Source organism: Zalophus californianus, chromosome 1 (assembly GCF_009762305.2).
Source record: "Zalophus californianus isolate mZalCal1 chromosome 1, mZalCal1.pri.v2, whole genome shotgun sequence".
NCBI classification, from domain to species: domain Eukaryota; kingdom Metazoa; phylum Chordata; class Mammalia; order Carnivora; family Otariidae; genus Zalophus; species Zalophus californianus.
In genome coordinates this window covers 215,989,736-216,016,237 of record NC_045595.1, presented here as the reverse complement: position 1 = coordinate 216,016,237, position 26,502 = coordinate 215,989,736, and the positions used below count along the sequence as shown (strand labels likewise).

Below are 26,502 nucleotides of genomic sequence, written 5' to 3'. Positions count from 1 at the left end.
CTTGATGTTTCTTTTTTTAATTTTTTCCATTTATTTATTTAAATTTATTAATTAACATATAGTGTATTATTAGTTTCAAAGGTAGAGTTAGGTGATTCATCAGTCTTTTTTTTTTTTTCCACAGAGAAAAATAATTTATTCCAGTAGATGGCAGAAATAAGAAAGTCATCCTGAAAATATACTTTGGTGCAATTCTGTTGGGTCCGACAGCCCCTCTGAACACGCTCTCCTACTGATTGCCCCACTGGATTCTGTCTTGTGACAGTTAAAACACTTTGCTGATTCCCATGTTGTGACCAGGCAGGAGTCATCTTCAAATTCACAGGTTCCAAGGAGAGAGCAATGTATTTCTCAGAAGAATAGCACCTTCTATCTCAGAAGAGTGCATAAACACTTTACAGAGTCAGCACAGTTTAGGTTAAGTAGGCACATAATTCGTCAAAACATAAAAAAGGTGACAGGAAAAAAACTGCATTGTAGAATAAGATATTCAAACATGGTGTGAATATTTAAGGCAGCTGACGGCCAAAAGAGGTGAGTCAAAGAAGGTGGTCTGGGTTTGGAGTTGATTTTGCATCTAGAGGAATTCTCTTCATGACCTCAATGATGGCGCACTGGAGAGCAGGTCTTCCTCCTTAAGGCCAATGATACTTGAGGTACCAGATGGTTTCATTTTTCAACTGTGGTCCAAAGAGAGGGTTGAGTTGGGCCAGAATTGCAATCAGCCAAAAGAGATAGCAGCAAACTGAACAGGTTACCAGCATGGTGATGATAACTCCCCGGTTGGGACCCTTAGGAATGAACCAGGGCACGCAGAAGCCGACGAAGCCCCAGAACACGCTCATTACGATGAGAGGCACCGTGAGGCCGTTATACGCCATGGTTGCCGCCGGAGCTACCAGCCCCTGCCCAGCCGCCTCACTTTGGTCCCACCCGGAAGTGTCAACCTGATTCATCAGTCTTATGTAACACCCAGTGCTCATTACATCCTGTGCCCTCTTTAATGCCCATCACTCAGTTACCCCATCCCCCCACCCTCTCCCCTCCAGCAACCTTATTTCTTATTATGATTAAGAGTCTCTTATGGTTTGTCTCCCTCTCTGATTTCATCTTGTTTTATATGTATACATTGGTAAATAAGGTAGAACAAGCTAATTAACATATTTATCACTTAAAGTAGTTATCTTCTTTTTAGTAATGAGAACATTTAAGATAACCCTCTTAGCAAATTTCAAGTATACAATATAGCACTGTAACTACAGTCACAGTTTTATACATGAGATCCCCAGAAATTACTCCTTTTTTATAAATGAAACTTTGTACCCCTTGATCAGCATATCCCCATGCCTTGGCAACCACGATTCTGCTCTCTGCTTCTATGAGTTTGACTATTTTAGAATTTACATATAAATGAGATCATATAGCATTTGTCTTTTTCTGCATCTGGCTTATTTCACTTAGCTCTCATTTTCCACCACAGGAGGGTTTATGGGACTTTTATAGTCTGCCATTTTGCTGATGTCACTCCTGAAGTCTCATTTGTACTCTCAGTAACCTTAATCTCTTCGATCATATTTATTATAACATTTTCCTAAAGACATAATTGATATATAACATTGTGCAAGTTTAAGGTATAAAACATGTTGTTTGATACATTTATATATTGCAACATGATACCATTATAACATTAGCTTAACAGCTCCATGTCCCATAATTACTTTTTCTTTTCTGCGCTAACATTTAAGGTCTAGTGTCTTAGCAACTTTGAAGTATATAACACAATATTAACTATAATCACAATGCAGTGCATAATCCCCAGAACTTTTTCATCTTCTAGGTGCAAATTTGTACCCTTTAACATCTTACCAATTCCGCCACCTTCTAGCTCCATCATTAAACTTTGTTTCTCTGAATTCAGCTTTTGCAGATTCCAAATACAGGTCATTTCTTCTAGGTTTTTCAGTTTTTTGGAACACAGATGTTTGCAGTAGTCTCTTATGATACTACATATTTATTTGTTATCAATTTTAATGTCTCTTTCATTTCTGAGTTTATTTGGGTCTTTTTTAAAAGATTTTATTTATTTTGGGTTTTTTTTTGTTTTGGGGCTTTTTTCCCTCCATTTTTATTCTTTTTCTTATGTTCAATTAGCCAACATATAGTACATCATTAGTTTTCGACGTGGTGTTCAACGATTCATTAGTTGCGTATAACACCCAGTGCTCATCACAACACGTGCCCTCCTTAATACCCGTCACCGGGCTACCCCCTCCCCCCACCGCCCTCCCCTCTGTAACCCTCAGGTCGGTTCCCGGAGTCCAGAGTCTCTCATGGTCCGTCTCCCTCTCTGATTCCCTCCTTCAGTTTTCCCTCCCTTCTCCTGATGTCCTCCCTGCTGTTCCTTACGTTCCACATATGAGTGAAACCATACGATGATTGTCTTTCTCTGCTTGACTTAGTTCACTTGGCGTAATCCCCTCCCGTCGCATCCATGTGGGTGTAAAAGTTGGGTATTCATCCTTTCTGATGGCTGAGTAATCTTCCATTGTATATACGGACCACATCTTTCATTATCCCTATTACAGTTATCCTAGGAGACTGAATATACAAGGAGACAATGGCCAGACCATATATAAAAATAGGATTCTGACTCACAGCCTGCAGCAGCCTTTCCAGGAATCCAAACCCTTGTTTACAATAAACATTTATCCCAAAAGTCAGCCTGTTTTAAGTCAGACTTATAGAAAACCCGACTACTATCTCTAGTAACATTCAGGAAGCAGGACAATGACTTCTGTAACAATCAACCCAGAATGGCCAGGACATGATGAATAACTGATAGCTTCCCTAATTTTTCTCCCTGCTTCCAACTTATAACCAAAGAGAGAAAGCCAGATATGCTCCCCTAACCAGTCATGTGGGAGACCCTGCCTTTAGTTAGCCACCTCCAGCCTCACCATGCCAACAGCTTCCAGTCAGGTCACACCCGAAGCCATCCCTCTTCTCCACTATGAAGCTTTCCCTCCTCCTCTGTCTGCCTTTGAGTCTCTGCTAAACTCAAGTGACCACGGCTGACTCCCTTGCTCTAGCAAGCTTTGAATAAATAGCCTCTGCTTTTCTCATTTGTTTGGTGTTCCTTTATTTCCACAATCCTGAATGCATGCATGAGGTTTCTGGAGCAGAGGAGATTAACTATTATTTACTTACAAGCAAACAATAACCATGTGGTTCCCCTGGAAGCTTAAAATTAAAATGCATCTCAGTCATGACCAAAACCATGTCCTTAGATTGGATGCCTCCTCGGGATCCCCAGGGGAAATGGTTAAAAATTCACACTCAGAGTTTCTAATAGGGCGGGTCCCGGAAGGGATGGGAGGATAAATGAGCACTTTTTTTTGGCCACCTGCCCAGGTGAGACCAACATGCAGCCTCAGCCAGTGGAGAACATGGAGCTGCTCTTTCATTTCCTATGGATGAGAAACCTTGAATGGATGTTTCTAACCAAAGGGTGAGACCCACAACAGAGATGCAGAGGGAGAAACAGAATATGTGCGTGTGTATTTGTTTAACTATTCAGTTGGCAGTGTTCTCAGTAGAGTGAAGCTGGAATTGGCTCTACTTTGCTGCCTCAGACACACATAAACACACTTGTCTTCTCTCCAGGAGCTGGTATGAGTGAGTGATATTTGTAACAGGATATCCCAGGCTCTGCTTTAGAAGAGACAGTTCAGGATATGAGTGGCACTGCTCACCACAAGGAAACTCACGGAAACCCCTCACAGACCTGGATCCTGGCCCTTAGGAGGTCCACAAGACTGAGGAATAAGGAATAAACCCGAACTAACTCTTCTCTGCCTCTCCCCAGGCTCTCAATGGCTTCCTCATGGCTGTTACAGAGGATGGCTATGTTTTCTACGTCTCTCCCACAGTCCAGGACTACCTGGGGTTTCATCAAGTGAGTGGTTTTACTTTTCATTTGAAGAGTTTGGGTGAATCTAGTTGGGAGAGGAGGGAGACGGGGCCATGTGATGCTTGTCTCCATGGGACTATAATGGAATTTCAAAGAACTGGGTCTCCATCTCAGTCTCTCACATGCACATCGTAAGTATTCAACTGAGCCTTCCCAGAGTACTGACTTCCTCATCTGGTGGAGGGCATGGTAGCCTAGATCCTCTGAGGAGTAGATGCCCAGGCAGGATGAGATGAGCAAGAGATTCCTCAGGAGAAAATCCTGGGAGGACCTGGGAGGGAACAGGGGTTGGGGCAGCAGGTCTGACCCTTGGGCAGGAGATAGAAGGAATGGAGGTGGGTGGAAGTGTCTTCAACTGCAGTACAGGGTCATTGGGGCATCCTCAATCCAAAGTCACCCAGCAGAATGGGGCATCCTCAATCCAAAGTCACCCAGCAGAAAAGCCCCTCTGCTCCCAGGAATAGGCCTGCCTTGGTGTCCTTGCCAGGCTCAGTCACTGGCTGGGAGCAATCTGTAGGAAGAGTGGCCCCAGCACAAACAAGTGTGCATCCAAGAGGGGCAACCTCACATGCACCTCAGTCAGAAACCTGAGAGGCACATACTCACTTCTTGTGCTGCGCAAATCTACTCCTCCACAGGAGGAATTCCCATGAGCCTTTCTCCCTGGGGGGACCTCAGAAGAGAGAGGTGAGTGGGACAAACTGTAGATGGTCTCAGGGTAGCACCTGGCCCTCCTCTGCTCTCCATTCTGAATTCTGCTCACCCTCAGCCATCACCTCAGCACATCTCAATGGCTTAGCTGCGTAATTGATGCAAACCTTCACTCCTGAGGGGTCTGAGTCCGGGGACCCAGTGCCATCATGGTCCTCACGTCAGGGTGAAGGCCCACTGGGGCCAGATAATACATGAAGTACCAGCTCTAGTCTGGTTCACAGCAAACTTACCAAGTCCAGGACCCACCCAGTGGTCATTTGCCCATTTCCTGAGCATGTAATTGGAATCAATCTAGTTGACAACTGGAGTAACCCCCAGACTAGGTTCTTGGCCCATAGAGTGAGAGATATCATAGTAGAAAAGTCCAAGAGGAAACCCTTGAAACTACCCCCTCCAACTCCAGTCAAGATAGTAAATCACAGGCAATATCATATCCCAGGGAGGTCGTGGAAAGTAGTGCTGTTCAGTAGAAGGCATGGTCAATCTCTTGAGTATCTTGAGTAAATACCTTGCCATGGCATTGTAGGGCCCTTCTACCTAGGGACCATGCCACCTCTTCAGTCAGTGGATTTCAGATCTGAAATTTGTCTCAGGTCCAGAAACTGAGCAAAGGATTGTCATTTTTCATCCAGGTAACAGCCCTCAGTCTCCTGACTTTGCATTGTTGCCTTTAATTGTAGATGTTAAGCAGTGTCATTGTTGGCTGCCCATCTCTTTTGCCCCTTGAGATGCCATGCTCTATTAACCAACCCCACAACTCCCTATGGTCCAAGCCCCCTTGATTATTTCTTCTGCCTTGCTGGCCATCACTGTAATTGAAGCCATCTGGCCTCTCCTACCTCAGGGCTCCATCATCCCAATGGACATTCATGAGCCCAGCCCAGTGTCTTCCTCTCCTTCCATCAACCCCGACCTACAAAGGACAATCACCTACCACCAGATTTCTTAGTGGTGTTGATGTCCCTCCAATATTGCACTCCTTGTGGCCTTGGTGTATAGTTTGTCCCTGGGCCCTCCCATGGTATGCAATCTCTGCTGGGTCTTCTTGACTAATGAATTGCATTCATTCCAATACACCCGTTTCCCTCAGCCTTTTTGTTCCTTCCTCCGCCATCTGCCAGAACAACTCAGGTATTACCACCTCACTGACCACTGGCTTCTCCCAGCATCTAAATCTAAGAGCCACCCCCGCAGTTGGTTTGTCCCATTTCCTGAGGTTCCTGCCAGGGTATAAAATTGTGTGTCCTGAAAATTCTGATATGACCCTAGGGAAGGAGAATTGGCCAACCATACGGCTTTAAGGAAATTGGACAAGGCCAAAGGGGAGCCCTCAAGGCCAAGCTGCCCATCAGAGAAGTCCCGTCTCCCAGGAACAGGCCTGCCTTAGAGTTGCTGCCCCAGTGGATTTCAGTGGGCAGCAGCTGGGACACCTCTGAGTTATACTCCCTGTAGCTGGAGACCTGAGGGACATTTTCATGGCCTGCTGCTAAGGGAAGACAGCCCGTGCTCCACACAACTGCTGTGCAGACTGAAAACAGCAGGGCCTGTGCAAGTGCAGTGTGCACCAAAAGCGCCATGTGGTGGAAGGGGCTCACACAATGCCATGGCAACAGAAGGTTTTCTGAAATCAGGGCAATAGGAAGACTCAAAATCCCCCATCTCCACCTGCCACACGTTCCCATGCCCACCCTGCACCTGTGCAGTGCAGATCATACCCAACACCAGCTCTGGACTTTACCCCTCACTTGTGATGAGAACACACTTGCTGAATTTTACAGTCTTTTCCCCTTTATTTTGTTTAAATATTTTATTTATTTATTTATTTATTTATTTATTTATTTATTCATTCGGGAGAAAGAGACAGAGATAGCGAGAGAGAGCACAAGCAGGGAGGGGAGGAAGAAGCACTTCCCACTGAGCAGGGAGCCCGATGAGGGGCTCTAACCCAGGACCCCGAGATCATGACCTGAGCTGAAGGCAGACACTCAACCGACTGAGCCACCCAGGCACCCCTTCACCTTTCCTTTAGGAAAAAAAAATGTCAGTACCATTGTGCTGTATCTGGTTTTTAGATGAGAATCTGAGAAGGAGTTTTATTTGTCAAAGGCAGACCGGAGGCCTGAGCACTCGCCATACCCGCACCGTCAGCATCGAGCTACCTGCTTCCTTGCTGTTGCTGAGGACAAACATGATGTAGGGGAGGGTTCAAAGACAGGAACCTCTAGAAAGAGGAGCTTCCAAAAGAAATAAAAAATAAACTTGGCTAAAGCCCTTCATCTCAGAGAAATGCTGTGGGTTTTTCTGTGTGGCGTGGTTAGGAGAGGAGGTGCTGCCCGGCTGCGATGCCTTTCCCATTCAGAACCTCCAGGGGCAGTGAGCAGAGCTGCAGACAGAATGACGGCAACGCGGGTGAACAGGAGAGAGGTCAGGGTCACAGCCTGGGGCCTCTGCCTGTGTACACAGCTCTCCCATACCACTACTGCATGCAGCTGTTTTTATAGAGCGACCAGGTAGAGGCAGAGAGCACCGGCATACTGGGTGCTGAGCTCCGCTAGAGCCCTGTTGCATTCCTCCACAGGGTCTGTTCTGTGTTGCCCTGGTGGTCCCCCAGAAGCCTGCCTCCCTTGGCCTCAGCTCCCATGCTGCCATCCCTGTGATTTCTCCTCAGGTCTTCATGCCACTGGCCCTTCACCTCCTTCCAGCCTGGAGGCCCACTCAACATCGTGGTCCTTTCATAGATTAGACCAGACCCTTATAAATATTTAGCACCTGCCATGTACTGAGATGGAGATGCTCCTGGAAAGTTCATTTTCCCTGAATTTTGTGCAGAAAATGATTATATACAACAGGTTCCTAAAAATCACGCTGTGTGTGGGTTGGGGGATGCAGGGGAAGAGTGGGTAAACTTATTTGGAGTAGAATTTAGGCCATCAGAACTTTTTAATGCCAACAGAAAACTTTCATCTGCACTTAATTCCTCTCAGGAAATCAAGAAGAATGCCAAACTTTACCCAAATAAAACATAATTTAATAAATGGTTAACTATAGGCAAGGGTAGAGAGACTCATTACACTTTTTAAGTTAAACCTGTTTGACTTACAAGGAACACACTAAGATTTCTCAAGGCCAACTGGTCTGAAAACTATTTAACATTCTCTTTAGGTATAAAATATTTGCAAAATCTGTATGAAGACAGGATACCTTAATTATTGTTCATGTTCAAGTCACTACATTGCCAAACCCCTTTCTTTTGAGTCTACATTAGCATTTATATTCACTCATCTCCTTCAACAAATGAGAGAACAAACTTGGATCTCCCTGGAAATGAGATCTTTGCTCTAATTCAGTCTAATTATGTTATCCAGGAGAGCTGATGACTGACTTCACGGGAAACTCAACATTCTCCTTCCACAAAGCTTTCAGCCAACTCTCCAGGGCTACTTCAGTGGCTTCCTATGTGTCTCCCCACCTCGGACATCTCCCTGATGATGATTTGTGACTTGTATGCTAGGCAGTCTCTCTTTTTTTCCCTTGGCCCCAAGAACTGCCACCCTTTTCAAGACACAATACAGGCATGGCCTCCAACACCATGGAGTGCACATCTCATGGGCATTTTCTGGGTCTGGGGGCGGCAGCCGCCTGAGAAGTTGGCTGTGCAAAACCAGAAGAGGGAAACAGGAAAGTATGCACCAGCCTCCAGGATGGGGAGGGACAAGGACAGGTGGGTCCAGGGTGCCTGGAAGGGTCAGAGGTGCTAGAGATGACTCAGGGACATTTGAGGTGAACAGGGCACACACAGCCTCAGAGCGGCAAGAAGCATCCCCAGGAGTGCGATGTTGTCACTTGGTCTTTGCAGTCAGATATCATCTATCAGAGTGTGTTCGAACTGATCCACAAGGAGGACAGAGCCATGTTCCGGAGCCAGTTTCTCTGGCCTGCAGATGCAGCACCTGTCAGCAGAGAGGGTGAGCAGGACATCCACCGTAAGTCACCAAGGCTTGTTGGGGGGTGCGGAGAGCTAAACGCAGAATCAACCCTGTACATGTGTTTCAACCCTTATAGTCCATGAGGAAGAAATCAGACCAGGAAGCCAGGCTTTCTCAGCTCCAATGTATATTTTGTTAAGCACTGATGGAGCACTCACTAAGTCCCAGGTGTATGAGGGGAAGAGAAGAGGAAGGGCTGCATCGGGAATCAGGTAGTGTGTGTTGGCATAGGACTCTGCATCCTTCAGAACCATCTCATATCTGTGAGCTCATGTGGTCCTCCTAGGAACTAGAAAATACACATAAGGCATGAGCATCTGTTGATTTTACTACCAGTAGGATACAGGGAGGGATTTTTGCAGAACTTGTTCACTGCTGTATTCCCAGTGCCTAGAACAGTACCTGAGACAAAGTAAACATATAAATGTTGAGATGAGGAAAGTGATGTTTGCCCAGATGGATCCAACTGGTGAGTGATAAGACTCACGCTGGAGGAAATACCCTCCCTGCCTGCCCAGGTAAGAGCATCCCCTAAGGGCAGACAGGTGCATCCCCTGAGCGATGATCAAGCTGGTAGGCGACTCATATTTGTGTATCTGGTGAGTATACGAGGTATGAGGCCATTATGACCATAGCGTGTTACTCTGCCAACTGGTGGGATACCATAGGCAAAAGGCAATATTGTCATTTACAAGTAAATGCTATTTTGAAAGGACCCCTTTCCAAGTATTTAGAGTACATTTAAGGCACCCACACAGGCTGCAAAGAAAGGCTCTTCCCTGTTTTGTTGTGAAGGATGGTTAGAAAAAAATAAAATACTCAAAAAACAGAGGCTTCAATTAGAAAAAAATGAGTCCATATGCCAATGTGCACACTAATAATGACATGCTTTTGTGATGGATAACTTAAAATACTGAGCACGAAGAAATTTACAAGACTGACTACAAGATATGGTTGTGTAACTTCATAAGACACAGCTTCATTCAGTTCAGCTTTGGCTGCTGTGATTTTAGTCCATCTCTTTCCAAAGCCTGCTCCCACTCCAGACATTCTACCCAAGACTCTGTCTTGACCTGCCATAAGTCCAGCAGGGTAGTTACTTACCGCAAAACAGGTCTTCACTTTTTTTCTTTCCTATTATCAGCTCACCGAAGGGAGGAACCCTCTCCTCAGCATTGAGCTTTGCACCCCTGTGCCTCCACCCCTGTCCCTGTTGACCAGCTAGGGTCAAAAGAGAAAGGAAAAGAAATTTGAGGTCCAGACTTTCATACAGCTCCTGACACTGCCAAGTCTGAATTATGTCCTTAACAATGGATACTCTGGAATTTTGCATATAATTTCATACTTTTAAATACCTTTTACACTGTTATAGCCCTGCAGTAGCAGAAACCATACAGCAGTATACCCACGTTTATAAATGACATTTCTTCAGAATAAAAGTAAAACTTTAATGCCATGCTATAAAAATGCCAGAAAAATGTCTGAAGACCACCCAACTAAACCAAATTCAAGTTGATGTGTGTTTTATACATGTGTGTATATGTTCTAACATTTATTGAGGGTATACCGTGTGCCAGGCACTGTGCTAGGGGTTTTATTAAATGATATTACAGGGGCGCCTGGGTGGCTCAGTCGTTAAGCGTCTGCCTTCGGCTCACGTCATGATCCCGGGGTCCTGGGATCGAGCCCCACATCGGGCTCCCTGCTCCGTGGGAAGCCTGCCTCTCCCTCTCCCACTTCCCCTGCCTGTGTTCCTGCTCTCGCTGTGTCTCTCTGTCAAATAAATAAATAAAATCTGAAAAAATAAATAAATAAGATTACAATAGTAAAACTTATCAGATCATAAGCCTTCCTTTGTTCCTCCCTCTAGCCTGCTTTTTTATTCTTCTGCAGCACTTAAGTCTTAGACCAATCAATTTTCATGTGACACAGGGAAAACCATCCATGTAACTATAATCTGACTTGTCAGGTTGAGAATTACAGCAAAAGAGAACAAATTTGGTTTTTGCATCTTTGACTTTCTAATGAAGCTTCATTGGTACTTCTATTTTTAACCCAAGAGTTTGGGATTTTTCTCATTATCCTTTGCAAAGACTTCCCTACAAACCCCTAGGACAGGAAAGAGAGCAAACTGAACCAGCACTCCAAAACAGGTTGAAAGCAGCATTGTTTTTCATGGATAAATGGGGCAGGAGAGTGCAGGGGGAAGAAACAGCATGGATGCAAAGTCCCCGAAGCAGAAGTGCACTTAGCATAGATAAGCAATGGCCAGGAGGCCACTGAGAAGGGCACAGGGAAAGGGAAACTAACTGGCCAGTGCCTGGGCAGGAAAGGGTGCGGGATAAGGGAGGAAGTCACTGAAGAGTTCTAAACACAAAATGGACATGGTCTGATCTATATTTAAGTCACTCTGGGGGCGCCTGGGTGGCTCAGTTGTTGGGCGTCTGCCTTTGGTTCAGTTCATGATCACAGGGTCCTGGGATCAAGCCCCGCATCGGGCTCCCTGCTCAGCGGGAAGCCTGCTTCTCCCTCTGCCTGCCGCTCCCCCTGCTTGTGTTCCCTCTCTCACTGTGTCTCTCTCTCTGTCAAATAAAGTAAAAATAAAACCTTTAATAAATAAATAAAGAAGTCACTCTGGCTACTGAGTGGAGGACAGACCATAGGAGCAAGGGTGGAAGCAGGGACACCAGTTAGAAGGCTATGGCAAATTTAAAGGGGGAAAAATGATGAGAGTAACAGCCAATTTATATAGAGGTTACAATGCGCCAGGCACTATTCCAACTGCTTTACATATATAAATATATTTGTCCTTACAACCTTATTAAGTCAGATCAGGTAACTGGGACCTATGGAGATGTTACATAACTTGTCCAGGGTCCATGCTCTTCTCAACTAGATGTTCCACCCAGCTGATGAGAGACCGACCAGCATAGCAGAGTGAAGTGATGAGAAGAAGTTGGCTCCAAGGAATATTTCAACAGTAGAACCAATAGGGTTCCTGGATATATATGTTATGTGCAGCATCTCACTTTTAATTTGATTCTCATGGCACTCTAAGGCATGGAGGCAGGCAGGACTGCTAGCATCATCTGATGAATGAGAAAGCCAGCTGGAGTGGTGGATCAAGGTCATCCTACTGGGCAAGGCCAAGGTTCACTGGGCCACAGGGCTTGTGACCCCACATTCTCTCCACCCACCAGCTTCTTTGGGAACTATAGATATTTCAGTTCTGTGATGATGAGTGTTCTGGTAGAGCTTCCTCATTTGTCTGTCTTCCCAGCTCTGCCAGGAGAGAAGTTTCTCTCACTTAGTGGCACCTCCACCGACAGCCTGCAGCATCAGCCCTTGGATGACCCCTCCTATCTGGAAAGAAGTTTTGTTTGTCGGTTCCGCTGCCTGCTGGACAATTCTTCCGGGTTTCTGGTAATCACGCTGTCCTTACAGGCTCAGGAACTTCCTATACCAGTGCTCTGCCCAGATGGGACACTGCCCAAGGGTTGAGCCAGGCTTCCTCACCATCCCAGGATGGTGAATCTGGCCTTCAGCTCACTGCCATTTCAGAATACCAGGTTGTCTTTTGAACCTTCCTCTGCCTGGTTAAGATATGGGATTTGTTTACTTGGGATTTAGTTACACCTGTTACCTATAGTGCATCCTAAGTGGAGATCCCTGGTGAACCCGGGATATTAACATCCACCTTCTTCACCATCCCCCAAGTAAGCTAAAAGTGCCTACCAATTCCTGGATACCCTCTCACAGCTCAATTAACTCTGCAGCCCTTTGAAAAAGGCTGTGTGGGTCAGGGACTGAAGGGAGGACTGAGAAGCCATGAAAAATAATCAGGGCCTAATGGGCAGAGCAGAATGAGGAAGCTCCAAACCTGCACACACCTATACTGAGTCCTACCTGTTCAGCTACAAGGAGGGTAGGGGACCCTATGAGTTCCATAAGAGGAAAGTCATATCGACTATTTTAGCTACTTAACATCCTCTTCTCTTTTCCCTTCTCATTATGTTTGGGGTCTCCTTTTTCTAGGAGTTGAATTTCCATGGCCATCTTAAGTTCCTCCCTGGACAGAACAATAGGTCAGAAGATGGTATCCTCATGTCTCCTCAGCGCACCCTGTTTGCCATTGCAGCACCTTGCCAGCCACTCACCATCCTGGAGCTCCAAGACAAAACATTTCTTTTCCAAACAAAACACAAATTGGATTTCACACCTATAGCCTGTGATTCCAGGTACACCCCTCTGACCAGAAATCTTGACTCCTAGAGAACCAAGGGTGCTCCCAGAGCAATTATGGTCCAAATCCTGAGTCTAGAACCAAAGGCAAGGCAAGAACAATTGGCCGATCCTGTCCAAACAGGTTCTGTAATGAGAGTGAGTAGAAAAGATGCCACTTATAAGGGCAAGGGAGCAAACCTTCCACGTAGGAGTATGGGGGTATGATGCAGAAAGCAAATCCCAGGTAATACTTGTCTCCCTCTCAGAGACTTCCAGTAACAAATCATAGTGAACCCCCAAGAAGTCCCACTATGAAAAACCTAACTAACTAGGTTTGACCCAATTGTTCCCAAATTTTGACCAGTGAACCTTTCTGGGGGGAATCAGTTAACATGCTACGATGCCAGTGCCCCTTAGAACACATTCTAGAAAGCACTGGCTTAAGAGCAGGTGCTTCGGTGTATTGTTAGTGCTGGAACTTGCAAGTTTTATTTCTTCCGCAAAGATGCTGGGGAGTCACAGAGCCCTTTGATGAAGGCAGTGGAATTCGCCCTCAACAAGGTTAATGTGGGTACTGACCCCCGTTCCACAGCACAGGTTTAAAGCAGAATTTTGGGACAGGGGTGCGGTAGAAGTGGCTGACAGGGCACCACGCTCCCGCCAGCGCGGAGGCCTCTTCGAGGTCGGCTCCAGCCCCGAGGCTAGCAGAGGCGCCCCTTCCGGACCCGGACGGCCCAGAGAAGACCGCTGCCGGCGCCTGGGCGCAAAGCCGAGCGGCCTGCAAAGGCTCCCCGTGAGGCGCTGGGAAGGGCGGGCAGCAGGGCTGTAAGCCGAGGGGGTGCCGCTTCTCCTCCGCAGAGGCAAGCTGGTCCTGGGTTACACCGACAGCGAACTCTGCAGGACGGGCTCCGGCTACCAGTTCGTCCACGCGGCCGACATGACGCACTGCGCCGAGAACCACGTGCGGCGTGAGTTCGGGAGGCGCCCTCGGGGCCCGGCCCTGCCCCGCGGCCGCCTCCCGCCTCCTCCCGCAGCGCCGGCTGCAGAGGGCTGGGGGGGCGGGGCCCGAGGCTCCGACGCGCGCGCAGTCCGTCTGTCTGTCTGTCTGTCTCGGCAGTGATGAGGACGGGCGAGAGCGGCCTCACGGTGTTCCGGCTGCTCACCAAGGAGGCCGGCTGGCTGTGGGTGCAGTCCAACGCCCGCCTGCTGTTCCGCGGCGGCCAGCCCGACTACATCGTCGCCCGACAGCGGGCCCTGACGTAAGTAGGGCCCGGGCGGGAAGGGAGGGCCCTGTCGTAAAGGAGGGCCCGACGTCTGCGGTGCCCGACGGCAGAGCGCACTGACAGAAATGAGGTTCTTGCGCCCTCCCCGCGGTGAGGACCCTGTCGTAAAAGCGAGGTCCCGACGTACGTGCGATCCTGAAACAAGACGTAAATAAAAGCCCCTAAGGGAGGCCCCCACACAAATGCGGGCCGGAAGGGCGGGACCGAAAGGAGGGTCCCACGCAAATGCGGGCCGGAAGGGCGGGACCGAAAGGAGGGTCCCACGCAAATGCGGGCCGGAAGGGCGGGACCGAAGGGAGGGTCCCACGCAAATACGGGCCGGAAGGGCGGGACCGAAGGGAGGGTCCCACGCAAATCTGGGCCGGAAGGGCGGGACCGAAGAGAGGGTCCCACGCAAATGTGGGCCGGAAGGGCGGGTCCCACGCAAATGAGGGCCGGAAGGGAGGGCCCAAGGAAGGGTCCAACGCTAATGTGATTGCGGATCAGTCAAGATCGTTGTCAATATATCGCTGTATTTCCTTCAGGTATGTTTTGACTCATATTTAAGTTTTATACTTGAAATTATATTCTATATATAGTTTTATATATATATAAGTAAATGGAATCCCAGGAAAAGAACCGAGAGAGTGGGCAATATATCTATACCTATATCTATCTTATCTATTTATGTGCGTGTGTGTATACATGTTTGAAGAAATAATGACCAGAAACGTCTCCAGTTTGGGAAAAATTATAATTACAGATTCAAGAACCTCAGCAAATTCCAAGCAGGATAAATACAAAGAAAACCACACCAAGGCATATCCTGGTCAGATTGTTGAACACCAAAGCTAAAGAGAAAACTTTAAAAGCAGTCTAAGATAAAAAGCACATTACATACAAGAAACAATTCAGATTATTGTGGACTTCTCAACAGAAAAAATGGTGATCAGAAAACATTGGAACAATATCTTTGACAGTGCTTTTAAAAAATTGTCAACTCTGAATTCTGTGAACAGTGAACATATCCTTCAAAAATAATAGCAAACGAAGACATTTTCATTAAAGGAAAAAAAATCCAACAATTTATTGCCAGTAGATCTGCACTATAAGAAATGCTAGAAGAGGGCGCCTGGGTGGCTGAGTTGGTTAAGCGACTGCCTTCGGCTCAGGTCATGATCCTGGAATCCTGGGATCGAGTCCCACATCGGGCTCCCTGCTCAGCAGGGAGTCTGCTTCTCCCTCTGACCCTCTTCCCTCTCGTGCTCTCTATCTCCCATTCTCTCTCTCAAATAAATAAATAAAATCTTTAAAAAAAAAAGAAATGCTAAAAGAAATATGTCAGGTGGAAGGGAAATGAAATCCACTAAGAGTTTGAACCTCGAAAAGGGAGTGGACAGGATGAGAAATGGTAACCATGTGGATAAATATAAAATACTATTTTTCCTTTTTGAAAAATACATGTGACTGCTTAAGCCAAAAATATAACATAGCATGGGATTTATAACATATATAGATGTAATATATATGACACCTCTAGGATAAAGGATAGGTGTTAGGAGTACATGGACCATTGCAAGAGGCATATGTTTTATGTAAAGTGGCACAGTACTAATTCTAAGTAGACATTGAAATCTTGAGGGTATATTTCATAATTTCAAAAGCAACCATTAAAAATATAATGCAAAAGATAGAACCAAAAATACAGTATAGAAGTGAAAATGAATTTCTTAAAAAATTAATGTATCTAGGCAGGAAAGGGGTGAATAGAGGGGAAGAAGGGGGGACAAACAAATATAAAAGACCCAAATCCAGACATTGCAATAATGCCACTAAATGTTAATGGATAAAACACGCCAGTTAAAACACACAGATTGTCGAAATGGTTTTTTAAAAAAGCACTCAACCATATGCCTTCTACAAGAGATATATTTTTAGTATATGTGCTGTTGAAGCAAGCACAAGAAATATATTTTTAAATAGTGACACAAATAAGTTGAAAGGAATAAGACATAAAATAAGATATGTGGTACAAGCAGTAAGTACAAGAAAGCCAGAGTGGTGGTATTCATATCATACAAAGCAGACTTAAGGACAAAGACTATGACCAGAGATCTTAAGGTGAGATACCAGCTTCTCTAAAGGTCCCTCCAGTGATGGAGTTTCCTATGCCCACAGCATCCTGGTCAGCTCCTGTCAAAGACACTCCATGTTAGTTCAGTTTTCCTTTGTGGACCTACAAACCAAATGTGAGATTCCAAGTGGAGTCAGGCCAGCAAGTGAAGGTTTTTCACCTTGCTGAGCGTGGTGTTGACATGGCTGTTGGGGCGGCCCTATAGCAGCCATATACCATGTGTCTTTTGGAAGGGAAGAAGGGAGAGGAGGAAGGAGGGGGAAATTATTTTTCACAGTGAAATACTGTTGCATGTATCATATTTGCATAATGATTCTTTTCGACATAAACTTGAAGTTTAGGGAATTGCTACATGTGTTTTTGGAAAACTCATCCCACAAATAAGCAGTTTCCTCTGAGACTGCTTCAGAATTCAAGACAGAAAGTATTGGCCAAGATTTTATACTCCAAAGAATGCAAAAGAGAAGCAAGTTCAATATTATGTCTTCTCCCTTGGATGACCAGAACAGATGAAGTCCAGCGCCTTGCTCACTTGTTCAGTTACTTGGCCATTACTGTCCCCTGACCAGGAGACTCCCTTTCTCACTCATATACCCATTCTCAGATGTGGTCTTGTGTTTTCTTAACCACAGGAATGCAGAGGGGGAGGAGCACCTGCGCAAGAGGGCCCTGCAGCTGCCATTCATCTTCACCACAGGGGAAGCCATCCTGTATGACAGCAGCCCCCTGAGCCCTGTGACTGCCCCCCCAGCCAGGAAGCGGATCAGGGCAAGGAAGGGCACCCCCACTGGTCAGGGCCCTGTGCACCCAGGCTCTCTTCTGGGAGCCATGATGCAGCAAGATGAATCCATATACTTGTCCTGCATTGCCCCAACCCCACAAGGCTCACTCTTGGAGAGGTGGAGGTCCAATGACAGTCATGAGTGCAAGGAAGAGCAAGAGGAGGAGGAAGACCACTCCCTCCTGGCTCTCACTGAGACCCTGCTGGAGAAGGACACAGAAGAACAGCCTGATCTCTGCTCCACTCTCCAGCACCTGGGGGTCACCGACCTCAGCCAGCGTCTGTGGGAAGAGAGCCTTCTCAGGGCTGACTCAGGCCCTGCAGGATCTCAGAATTGCCACCCACTACCACCCAGCCAGGGAGGGGGCGCCCACAGGGGAAAGGAAGTGCTTTTTCATGACAGTGGGAATGTGGCACTGCCCCCACCATCCAGCACAACTGCGCCACAGACCCTGAAGCCACAGCCTTCACTGGGCTCGGGCCAGCTCAGCATGGAAGTGACTCCACCTCAGCACATGGGCACAGTGCCCGGCTACCTTCACACACACACCCAGCATTTTCTCATCTCTGGCCCCACACTCCAGAGTTCTCCACAGTGGCAGCTTCAGCACAGCCAGGATATGCCTTTGAATTTCAGGATATGCCAGAAACCAACAATATTTGACCTCAGCCCCCTCCCTGAGGCCTCCAGCCCCAGCCAACCTGGCCAGGTGTTTCAGCCAAACCACACCTCTTCACTCCCTTTAGGAGAAAATGTCCCTGGACACCTGGCTGACCCAGGTGCTCGTGTTCTGGATTTTTGCAAAGAACCGGTGACCTGGACGGCCTCACACAGTGGTCAGTGTCAAGAGCCCTTGATCACCTCAGACCCCACCTCCTGTGGCACCTATCCTTTGGAAAGCATTTGGGATTCCCCCATCCAGGGCCAGCCAGCACTAGTCCCTGTGGAGGTGGAGTCAGGGCAGGTAGCAAGGCAGGCCCAGCCTGACCCCTTCCACCACCTTTGGTCGACCATGGCCAACCTGTGCCCTCCATGGGCAGGGCCAGCCAGTGACATTCCTCCTAACTTGTGCTGGGGTTTGCCCCCATCTGTGCAGGGAGAAGCAGGTAACCCAAAGGACACAGCTGGGAGTCAAGAGCACCCACCCCACTCCCTGGTGGTGAGCCAGTTCTCGGGCAGCTCTACCTGCCCTTCCCAGGAGCTCCTGCATAGACCCTTGGCTATGCAGGACTCTTACAGCATGGACCCCTGCCCAGCTGCCAAGCAACAGCAGTGGGTACAAATGGGGCTACAGACCCAGGAAGCTTGTGGGCCAGTGAGAGAAGGGTTGCCAACTGCCCAGCCCTTGGGTGGCTGCCCAAGAGATGCCATCCCCCAGGCCCTGAAGCTGAGCCCCTTCCTATGCTCCCTAGGCATAGGCAGCAGCCAAGGCAAGAGCCCAGCTGAAGCCACAATGCACAGCAAGGACAGATGGGTCATCGCAGCCCCAGGGGCTGTGGGGAGACCCCAGGTGCAGTCCAGCCTGACCCTGCCTCACTGCCCTCCTGACTCTGCCTGGCCACCTGCATCTATGCAGGGCAGCCGTGACATCTAGCTCCAGGTAAGTGTTGGCAAGCAGGACCACGGGGATTTGTGGGTAGCAGGGAGGGGCACTCTACCTCACTGGTCAAGTGCAGAGCTGCTAGCAAATCTGGATGTGAGGGGGCATCTGCCCAGCTGGCTAGTTTCGGAGGGGGATCCCACCAGCCCAGCTGGTCCGAAGCACAGCATTACTGTGAAGCTGCAGTGCAGGGATACATGGAGGGATTCTGCAAATGTAGCAGGTCCCTGTCAGTGTTGGTCGACTGAGGCTAGTAATGGTGGCAGGAGCGGCTTTACCCCTGGGAGTAGTGTGGTTGTAACCTGGTGGGCCCTCCAGCTGGGCATCACTGAGCCACCTGGACACCTGCTTTGTAATGTAATTTAGCCCAGCTTTGGACCCCCAGAGTTGGATTGGTTGTATTCTGAATTTGACACGCTGTTCTGCTGTGCTCCCCCCAGTACCATTTCCAACACCAATAAGCAGGTTAGTGCTCAAGCATTGCTCACTGCCTGGTGCTGGCAGGGAATGAGGACACACATACAGATCCTGCAAATAATTGTAATTCACACCCTCAAATGCAGCTTCGCATAAAAGTCACACCAGCAGTGTCGTGACCCCTCCCACTTCACACAGAGGAGCAGATGTGCCTTTCCGGTGACATAGGGCTGCCCTCAGGGCTCAGCTCAAATCTGGTTTTCCTGAACCCCAGGCAGCCCGATATAGCTTCACTGGGAGCCCCCCTTCACTTCTCTGGATTTTCTGCCCCTTCTCATGTCACACTGCCACCTCTCATTTCTGGCATCCTCGGGCTCCCTCAGCTTACACCCCCTTTCCAATTTTTTATTTTCCAACTGTTGTAAGTTAGAAAATCAGAAGACCGAATCTGTTAGACTTCTATCTGAAACCAAAGTAATTCCTAATTAAAGCCTCAAACTTACATCTTTTATAAACAAGTATCGATTTTAGAGTCCTTGGGTTAACCCTTGTCTTCTGTAATTTTGTTCTAACTGCTCTAAATGTTTCCCATTTTCCCATCAGCAGTGTGACCAAAACAAAGTGCACAGCACCATAGCACTTGGGATTCCAGGCCCAAAAGGAAGCACGTTTTCCTCCAAATTCTGACTTAGAAAGACTGTATTGTGCTTTTTGCCCCTGTCTGTGGACATGATCTGGAATCTTAACTACTGACATTTTCCCTGGAATTGAAGTATCTTAAATTTTTCATATTGCTGGGTGAATATTTAACTTTTTTCTATGTGTATAAATACACACTTATCTGAAAGCTTATTCTCTGGATCCCAAAGGGGTGTGTGTGTGTGTGTGTGTGTGTGTGTGTGTGTGTGTGTGTGTGTGTGTGTTTTACTTCATTTCATTCTGTGTACTTTATACTCAAGACACATATGGAATTCTCATCTTTGTTTAAAAAGTAACTTTTGAATCACAAAAACATTAATAGGAAAGGGGCACTATGGACATGTTCCCACATTTGCCTTCACGATGACACTTCCAAGCTCAGAGCTGAAGCCAGCATCAGACAACCTGTTTGCAATCAGGGCCATCCAGACACATGGTTCTTACAGCATGGTGACATGCTGACAGCCACACATGGGGAAGAGATATGTGCCCTTTGGCCTGGACCCCTGGAGAGGGCTTGACTTTCACCCAGTATCTTGGACACAGGAGAAGTGGGTCCTCTGTGGAGCCCATGTGCAGGAGGAATGGTGTTCTGCCCTAGAGGATGGCATGGGAACGTGGTAGTTGGAAGATCCATACAGTGGTACACGTTTGAAGCACAGGGTGCATGCCCCTCAGTCTCCCAACAGAGCAAAAGGAAAAAGGTTGGCGGCGACTGCTTCTCCTTCCATAAAGGACTCAGAATGGTTGAGGGTTATAGTAGCACTTCCACTGACTTCTGTGGCTTCCACCACAGGACTCATTGTTCAGGAGCTAAATGGACCAGATGTCATCAAGTATGACCACCATTGGACCTGCTCACTAGTGTCACCCAGAACCAGGCACATAGTAGGTGTTTAATGAATGTGCATTGTATGTATGCATGAATGAAAGCACAGGCGAAGAAACCACAGCACAGAAACACAGAGGCCCAGGAACCAGCCCATTCAGAACCCAACAGAAGGACTCTTCTGATGCCACCAGGTCCACCAGCAGTTACCAGAAACCGTGTGACCTGCACAGGGCAAGCCACCATGTTCATTTTCCACAGCATCAGATCGGGTGATGGTTGATGTTGTTTCATGTATGGAATGTCTGCCATTTTGGACCCTTGGACCTAAAACACTGAAGCATCAACTAAGACCCTGCAGCCTGACAAATGGGAGAAAACACAAACAGAAGTGTTCACCAGTACTCAAATCCTTCCACCTGCTCTCTCAAACCAAAAATTACACCCTCTCATCATGGGGAAAGGGGAAATTCTCTAACCTCATTTAGAATCTGTACATGGCAGTATGTCTTAACAAACCATGGTCTATTTGGAGTACTTTTTTAATGTTTTTCTGTCCAAAGTAAACAGTTTAATCACAAAACAGTGCATGTTCTTGGACACTCTGAGGCCTGCCTTGATGTGAAGAGTTGTCCTTCGATGGTATTTTCAACTGGGTCACAAGTTTTTTAAAACTACTTAAAATGTTCCGTGTGAAGGACAGACTCATTACATGTGTAACAATCTGTGCATTCCATTTCTCTGTGTTGTTTATATACTACCATGGACTATAATGAAACACTGGCAGTCAATGCACAGCTCACAAGAATATGTGTGTTGTTTCATTCATATATGGAGTAGCAAATTACCACAAAACGTAGGCTATTAAAACAACAATCATCTCTTTGCTTATTATTCTGCAATATGGTGGGCTCCACTGGATGGTTCTGTTATGGGTGTCGCCTGCATCGTTCATGTGACTGTGGTCATCTGGCAGCTCAGCGGGGGCTCACTCACATGTCTGGCAGCTTGCTGGGTGTCAGCCAGGCTCCTTGGTTCCCTCCCTTGTGGCCTCTCCAGTGAGACACTAGGATTTCTTGGCTGCAGCATGCTCCAAGAAGTCAAGCCCCCGTGTGCAAGTGCTTATCAAGCCTCTGCTAGGGCAGGTGATCAAGCCAAGTCACATGGCCAAGGCCAGAATCAAAATGGAGGGTAATCAAGAACGTAACACTGGGAGGGAGGCTTCATTGACACCAACTAACAGTCGTCCTCTCCCGCAACACTCTTGGGAGCAGTAATCTCCGGTAACAGGTGAGGGGCATTCACCACATCCATGTGAACTTGAGTCGTCCAGAACTTGCCCCAGAAAATGTCTTTCAGGGACCAGTGTACAAAAGTCTATTTCATGGGTGGTGAAGCTGGGCTGGTCCTTGGAGACAGCAACCCATGCAGTAGGAGGGTGGGGAGGAGAGCTCTGTCCTATCTAGGCACAGGGTGCTCTCCTGGAGGAACTTCAGTTGGGCTAAGCTTGGGCATGGGGACTTCCTTTCCCACTCCCTGTCACCTCTCCCTCTTCCCTTCTCTGGAGCCTGGGGTCCCTCCTCCTGCACCAACCACCACCACACCCCCCACTGCCTCCCCCACGTCTGGATGAGAAGTCAGGGGCAAGGAAGACACTAGGTGAGCATCTAACTGAACAGAGCCCACAAAGATAAGAAAGGCTGGTGGGCCCTCAACCCGACCTGAGCATTTACATTTTTAAGAATTAAAAATATTATTACTTTATTTAAAAAAAGAAAGAATTAAAATCAATTACAATGATGTCTCCTTGGGGCACTTTCCAAACTACAACAGTCACACTGGCCAGCTTCCCTAAGCAGTCCTGCCTTTCCCAGAGACTGTCAAAGCTACTGTTTTTCTGCTTGTGTTCATTGGCAGTAAGGATGATGAGGAGACAGATGCAAGCTAGGTTCTTTGGGCAGCCAGCCTTCAGGGTCGTGGTGGCAGGAGAGATGAGAATGCAGAGGAGTCAGGCCACAGCCCACTTAGGAAGCCAGGCTCAGGATGTCTGTGTACCAACCACCCAGGTCCCAGTCTGTACCCAAACAAGTAAAAAATAACCACAAACATATAACTCATTTTAAAAGCATACAACGTGAAGGAGCTTAATTAGCTAATGTTGCCAAACAGCCAACTTTGTGACTTCCCAAGGTGATGTCCAAATTCTGTAGTTGTCCTTTGCCTCCACAGAATGTACTCATGTTGCCCCAAAGCCTTCAGTTTCTTGTGAATTGCACTCTTGTCCCAGAAGTTACAGGATTCCCATTAGGTAAAGCACAAACCCCTCATCAGTACCCTTGATGCAGTCAAATTGTCCCAGACTCATCAATCATTAAAAGGAAAAAAATCAGCCTTCCTAATAATTTGGGTGTACAGTATAATAAAGACTATATTTGGTTTCATCAACATCTTGGAAATAATAACTTTTAATCAAATATAACCCATACCTTCAGCAAAATATTATTACATTATTAAAAAAAGAAAGTATGTGTTACATGGCCAGTAATACCATAACCTCTTACTAATATAATCATTCAGCATATTAAAACAGATAGTAAATGTGTGCACATATATGTGTGTGTTTAGTTACAGGTCTGACTCTGTGGTGAGTGCAGGCTTTCTGGTTCTCTTGTATTTGTGGTCTGGGCCAAGCAGGATGAGTTGAAGCAAATGTGTGTGTGAAAATCAGCCTGACTGATGAGCTCAGATGATTAAACGGTACTCTTCCTTTCTACTGAGTATGACTTGAAAATAATTTGATGATTGTCCTTTTAACTTGGCGCACATGCTTCAGGACACTGTAGACAGTTCCCCAAACATTCTTTTACAACTACCATGATTCAGATTGTGCCAACACTACGAGAGTGCTGCTGTCACTGATTCAGGGGACTGCTTCCTGAGGCCAGGGCAGATGGAGGGGAGGCCAAGTGCTTGACTGCCCAGGGCTAGGACTGGCCACAAGGAGATAGGCTAGGAAGGGTGGAGTAAAAGGGGAAAGAGAGTGGGCAGGCTTTTGAGGTCATAAACAAGCAGTCGCAGGTGGCTAGAGGGGCTGGCTGTACTTGTTCACTCTTACGGGATGTGGCACACACCACCTTCTAAGGTGCCAGGCTCCAACCAGCTCGAGAAATCAAGGGAGCTTCTTCCATCAGAACTCAAAGGGCATAAAACGACCAGAGGGGCCTCCACTGCTGCAGGGTTTCTATGAGTTAGCCTGGGAGGGGCTGCACTAGGCTCCCCTTCAGGACCTTCATGGATTGAATATGCCCCTCACTCAGTCAAATTCATGGACACCACTCCTGGAGCTGGGTCAGGGGTTCCCCCCCCCCAAGCACATGGGCTGAGAGTGGGGTAGGGAGTTTCCTAGAGGGAATTTGGAGTTCTCTTTAGGGGTTATCAGAGGAGATGTTGTTGGAAGACATAAACAGAAAACCCAACCCTGTCTGATTTAAACAGCTAGACGGGATTGCTCCCCTAGCTAGAAGCCCAGTGCATGAGGGAGTCTTTGGGATAATCCAGGGTTGCTGGTGTTTCTCTCTGGTTCTTGGTGTTGCCTTGTGCAGTGTGTTTGCTTCACTCTGGACAGGTAGCAGGTCCAGAGCCCAAACCACAGCCACAACGTGCCACATAGGAGACAGTCCTTCCTTCCTGTCCCTCTCAAGAGCAAATAAAATTTCCCCAGAGTTTCCAGAAATAACATTCCACTGATCCAAGATGGGTCATATTCCTGTGTGTGAACTAATCATGGGAGAAGAACACAGGGAGGGTGGGATTGCCTGGGGTTGTCTGGAACTTCCCAGGTAGATTTGGGAGACCCAGAGCCCAGCACTGGAGCTGGGTTCATCTCACATTCCCAAGAATTGCCTCAATAGAGAAGTGACTACCATGAGCAGAGAGGTCTTGGGGACACAGGGAGTCATGAATCTTCTGAAGGCTTGGTGGGCTCTCCATCTTTACCATCTAATGAGCTTCACTTCCTGCAGCTATGCTAGGACCACAGGTGGCCACAGGACACACAGTAACACAAGAGCTGCAGTCTAGACAGACCCAACTCTGAACATGGAGGCCTGTGAAAGTCCAGGGCAGCTCTCACCCCAGTTCCGATTGGAAAACACAATATCATAAAGTATCAGTATTTCCTAATTGACCTAAGGATTCAGTGAAATCCAGTCAAACTTACCATGTTTCTCATAAAACTTGAAAAGTTGATTCAAAACTGTATAAGGTAGATGAAGGGCCAAGATTAACCAAGACATCTCGTCATAAATAAGAACAAAGGGCCATACTTGCCATATGAAAGCCTAGCAAGGCTTTCATAAAGCACAACAATGAAGAGACTATGATGTTAGTACATAGTCACACAGTAGAGGACTAGAGTAGGAGCCCAAAAGCAGACCACACATCTATAGGAACTTGATATATGATGGAAGGGATCAGAACTATGGGGAAAGGCAGTATACCTGGCGGTCCCACAGATCTATCTCTTGCTTCAACAGTATTTAGATGGAACAGACCCAGGGGCTCCCCTTCTACCAGCCTCCAACCACCCTCCAACATTTTTTCCAGTGGCAACCTTCGGAGCCATCTTCCCCGGCACCCTCTGCCTCCAGGCCCAGCTAACACCCTATTTTTTTTTTTAAGATTTTATTTATTTATTTACTGAGAGAACAAGAATGAGAAAGAGCACATGAGAGGGGGGAGGGTCAGAGGGAGAAACAGACTCCCCGCTGAGCAGGGAGCCCAATGCGGGACTCTATCCCAGGACTCCAGGATCATGACCTGAGCCGAAGGCAGTCGCTTAACCAACTGAGCCACCCAGGCGCCCTCAACACCCTATTTTGAGCTAGCTTCTTATTACCAATCAACAGTGAGCTCCCAGACTCATTAGAATTATTCCAGCCAACCATCTGGAGAAGATTCAGGGGGCGGAGCAAGTTGGTGGAGGAGTAGGAGACCTGGATTTCATCTGGTCTCAGGAATTCAGCTGGATAGGGATCAAACCATTCTGAACACCTACGAACTCAACAGGAGATCAAAGAAAAGAGTAGCAACAACTCTCTGAACAGAAAAGCGACCACTTTCTGGAAGGTAGGACGTGCGGAGTAGTGAATCCGAGGCGATATTCGGGAGGATAGGCGGCGGGGGAGGGGGCCTCCGTCGGCCACTTCTCGCAAGTGATAGAGCCACGGAGCACAAAATCGGAACTTTTAGAAGTTGGCTCCGCTGAGGGACATCACTCCAGTGGCTAAGCAGGGGGTGGAACCCTTGTGGGACAGTGTGGTCTCAGGACCCTCGGGGTCACAGAAAGACTAGGGGTGCCTGAGTGCGGCAGAGCTCCCAGGTATCAGAACAGGGAAGCCACCTGCAGAGACGGAGCCGAGGCGCGGGCTCTCAGGTCGGGGTTGCCATAAACTGTGATTGGCGACACAGTCGGGCCACTGCTCCTCCAGCGGGGACCCAACAAGTAGCAGATCTGGGGAGACTCCCTTTCCTCCCCCGGGGAAGAGCGGCGCGGGAGCGCACTGCAGGGATCTGCTGGGTTTGGAGACTCCACACCGAGTCGGGTACCAGAGATAGAAACGCTGGGTCACAGGCTGGGTGAGCACGGAGTGTGGCCGGAGACCGGGAGACAAGAGTGACTGGCTGCTTTTCTCTGGGACTCACTGAGGAGTGCGGCCCTGAGTTCTCGGCTCCTCTGGGGTGGAGATTGGGAGGCCGCCATTTTCACTCTCATCCTCCAAAGCTGTACGGAAAGCTTGCAGGGAACAAAAGCTCCCGAGAGCAAACCCAAGCAGATTACCTAGCCCGGACCAGGCAAGAGCGGGGCAATTCCGCCTCCGGCAAAG

The 26,502-nt window shown here is 47.7% G+C and overlaps 2 protein-coding genes across 2 annotated transcripts in view; one reads left to right on the top strand and one right to left on the bottom strand.

Moving 5' to 3' along the window:
- The window catches only part of LOC113917679 (aryl hydrocarbon receptor-like), a 59,169-nt gene extending 39,173 nt beyond the window's left edge, over positions 1-19,996 (top strand). Inside the window, exons 6-14 of the mRNA XM_027585587.2 lie at positions 3,866-3,955; positions 8,541-8,667; positions 11,951-12,093; positions 12,706-12,908; positions 13,753-13,862; positions 14,012-14,153; positions 16,923-17,908; positions 18,485-18,672; positions 19,693-19,996. Coding sequence (XP_027441388.1) covers positions 3,866-3,955; positions 8,541-8,667; positions 11,951-12,093; positions 12,706-12,908; positions 13,753-13,862; positions 14,012-14,153; positions 16,923-17,908; positions 18,485-18,666 — 1,983 coding nt within the window. The 3' untranslated portion in view covers positions 18,667-18,672; positions 19,693-19,996. The remainder of the gene's footprint in view (positions 1-3,865; positions 3,956-8,540; positions 8,668-11,950; positions 12,094-12,705; positions 12,909-13,752; positions 13,863-14,011; positions 14,154-16,922; positions 17,909-18,484; positions 18,673-19,692) is intronic.
- On the bottom strand, positions 106-941 carry LOC113916181 (V-type proton ATPase subunit e 1). Its single transcript, XM_027582107.1, has one exon. The coding sequence runs from the start codon at positions 879-881 to the stop codon at positions 636-638; it is 246 nt and encodes an 81-aa protein (XP_027437908.1). The 5' UTR covers positions 882-941; the 3' UTR covers positions 106-635.
- Positions 19,997-26,502: the final 6,506 nt, after the last annotated feature.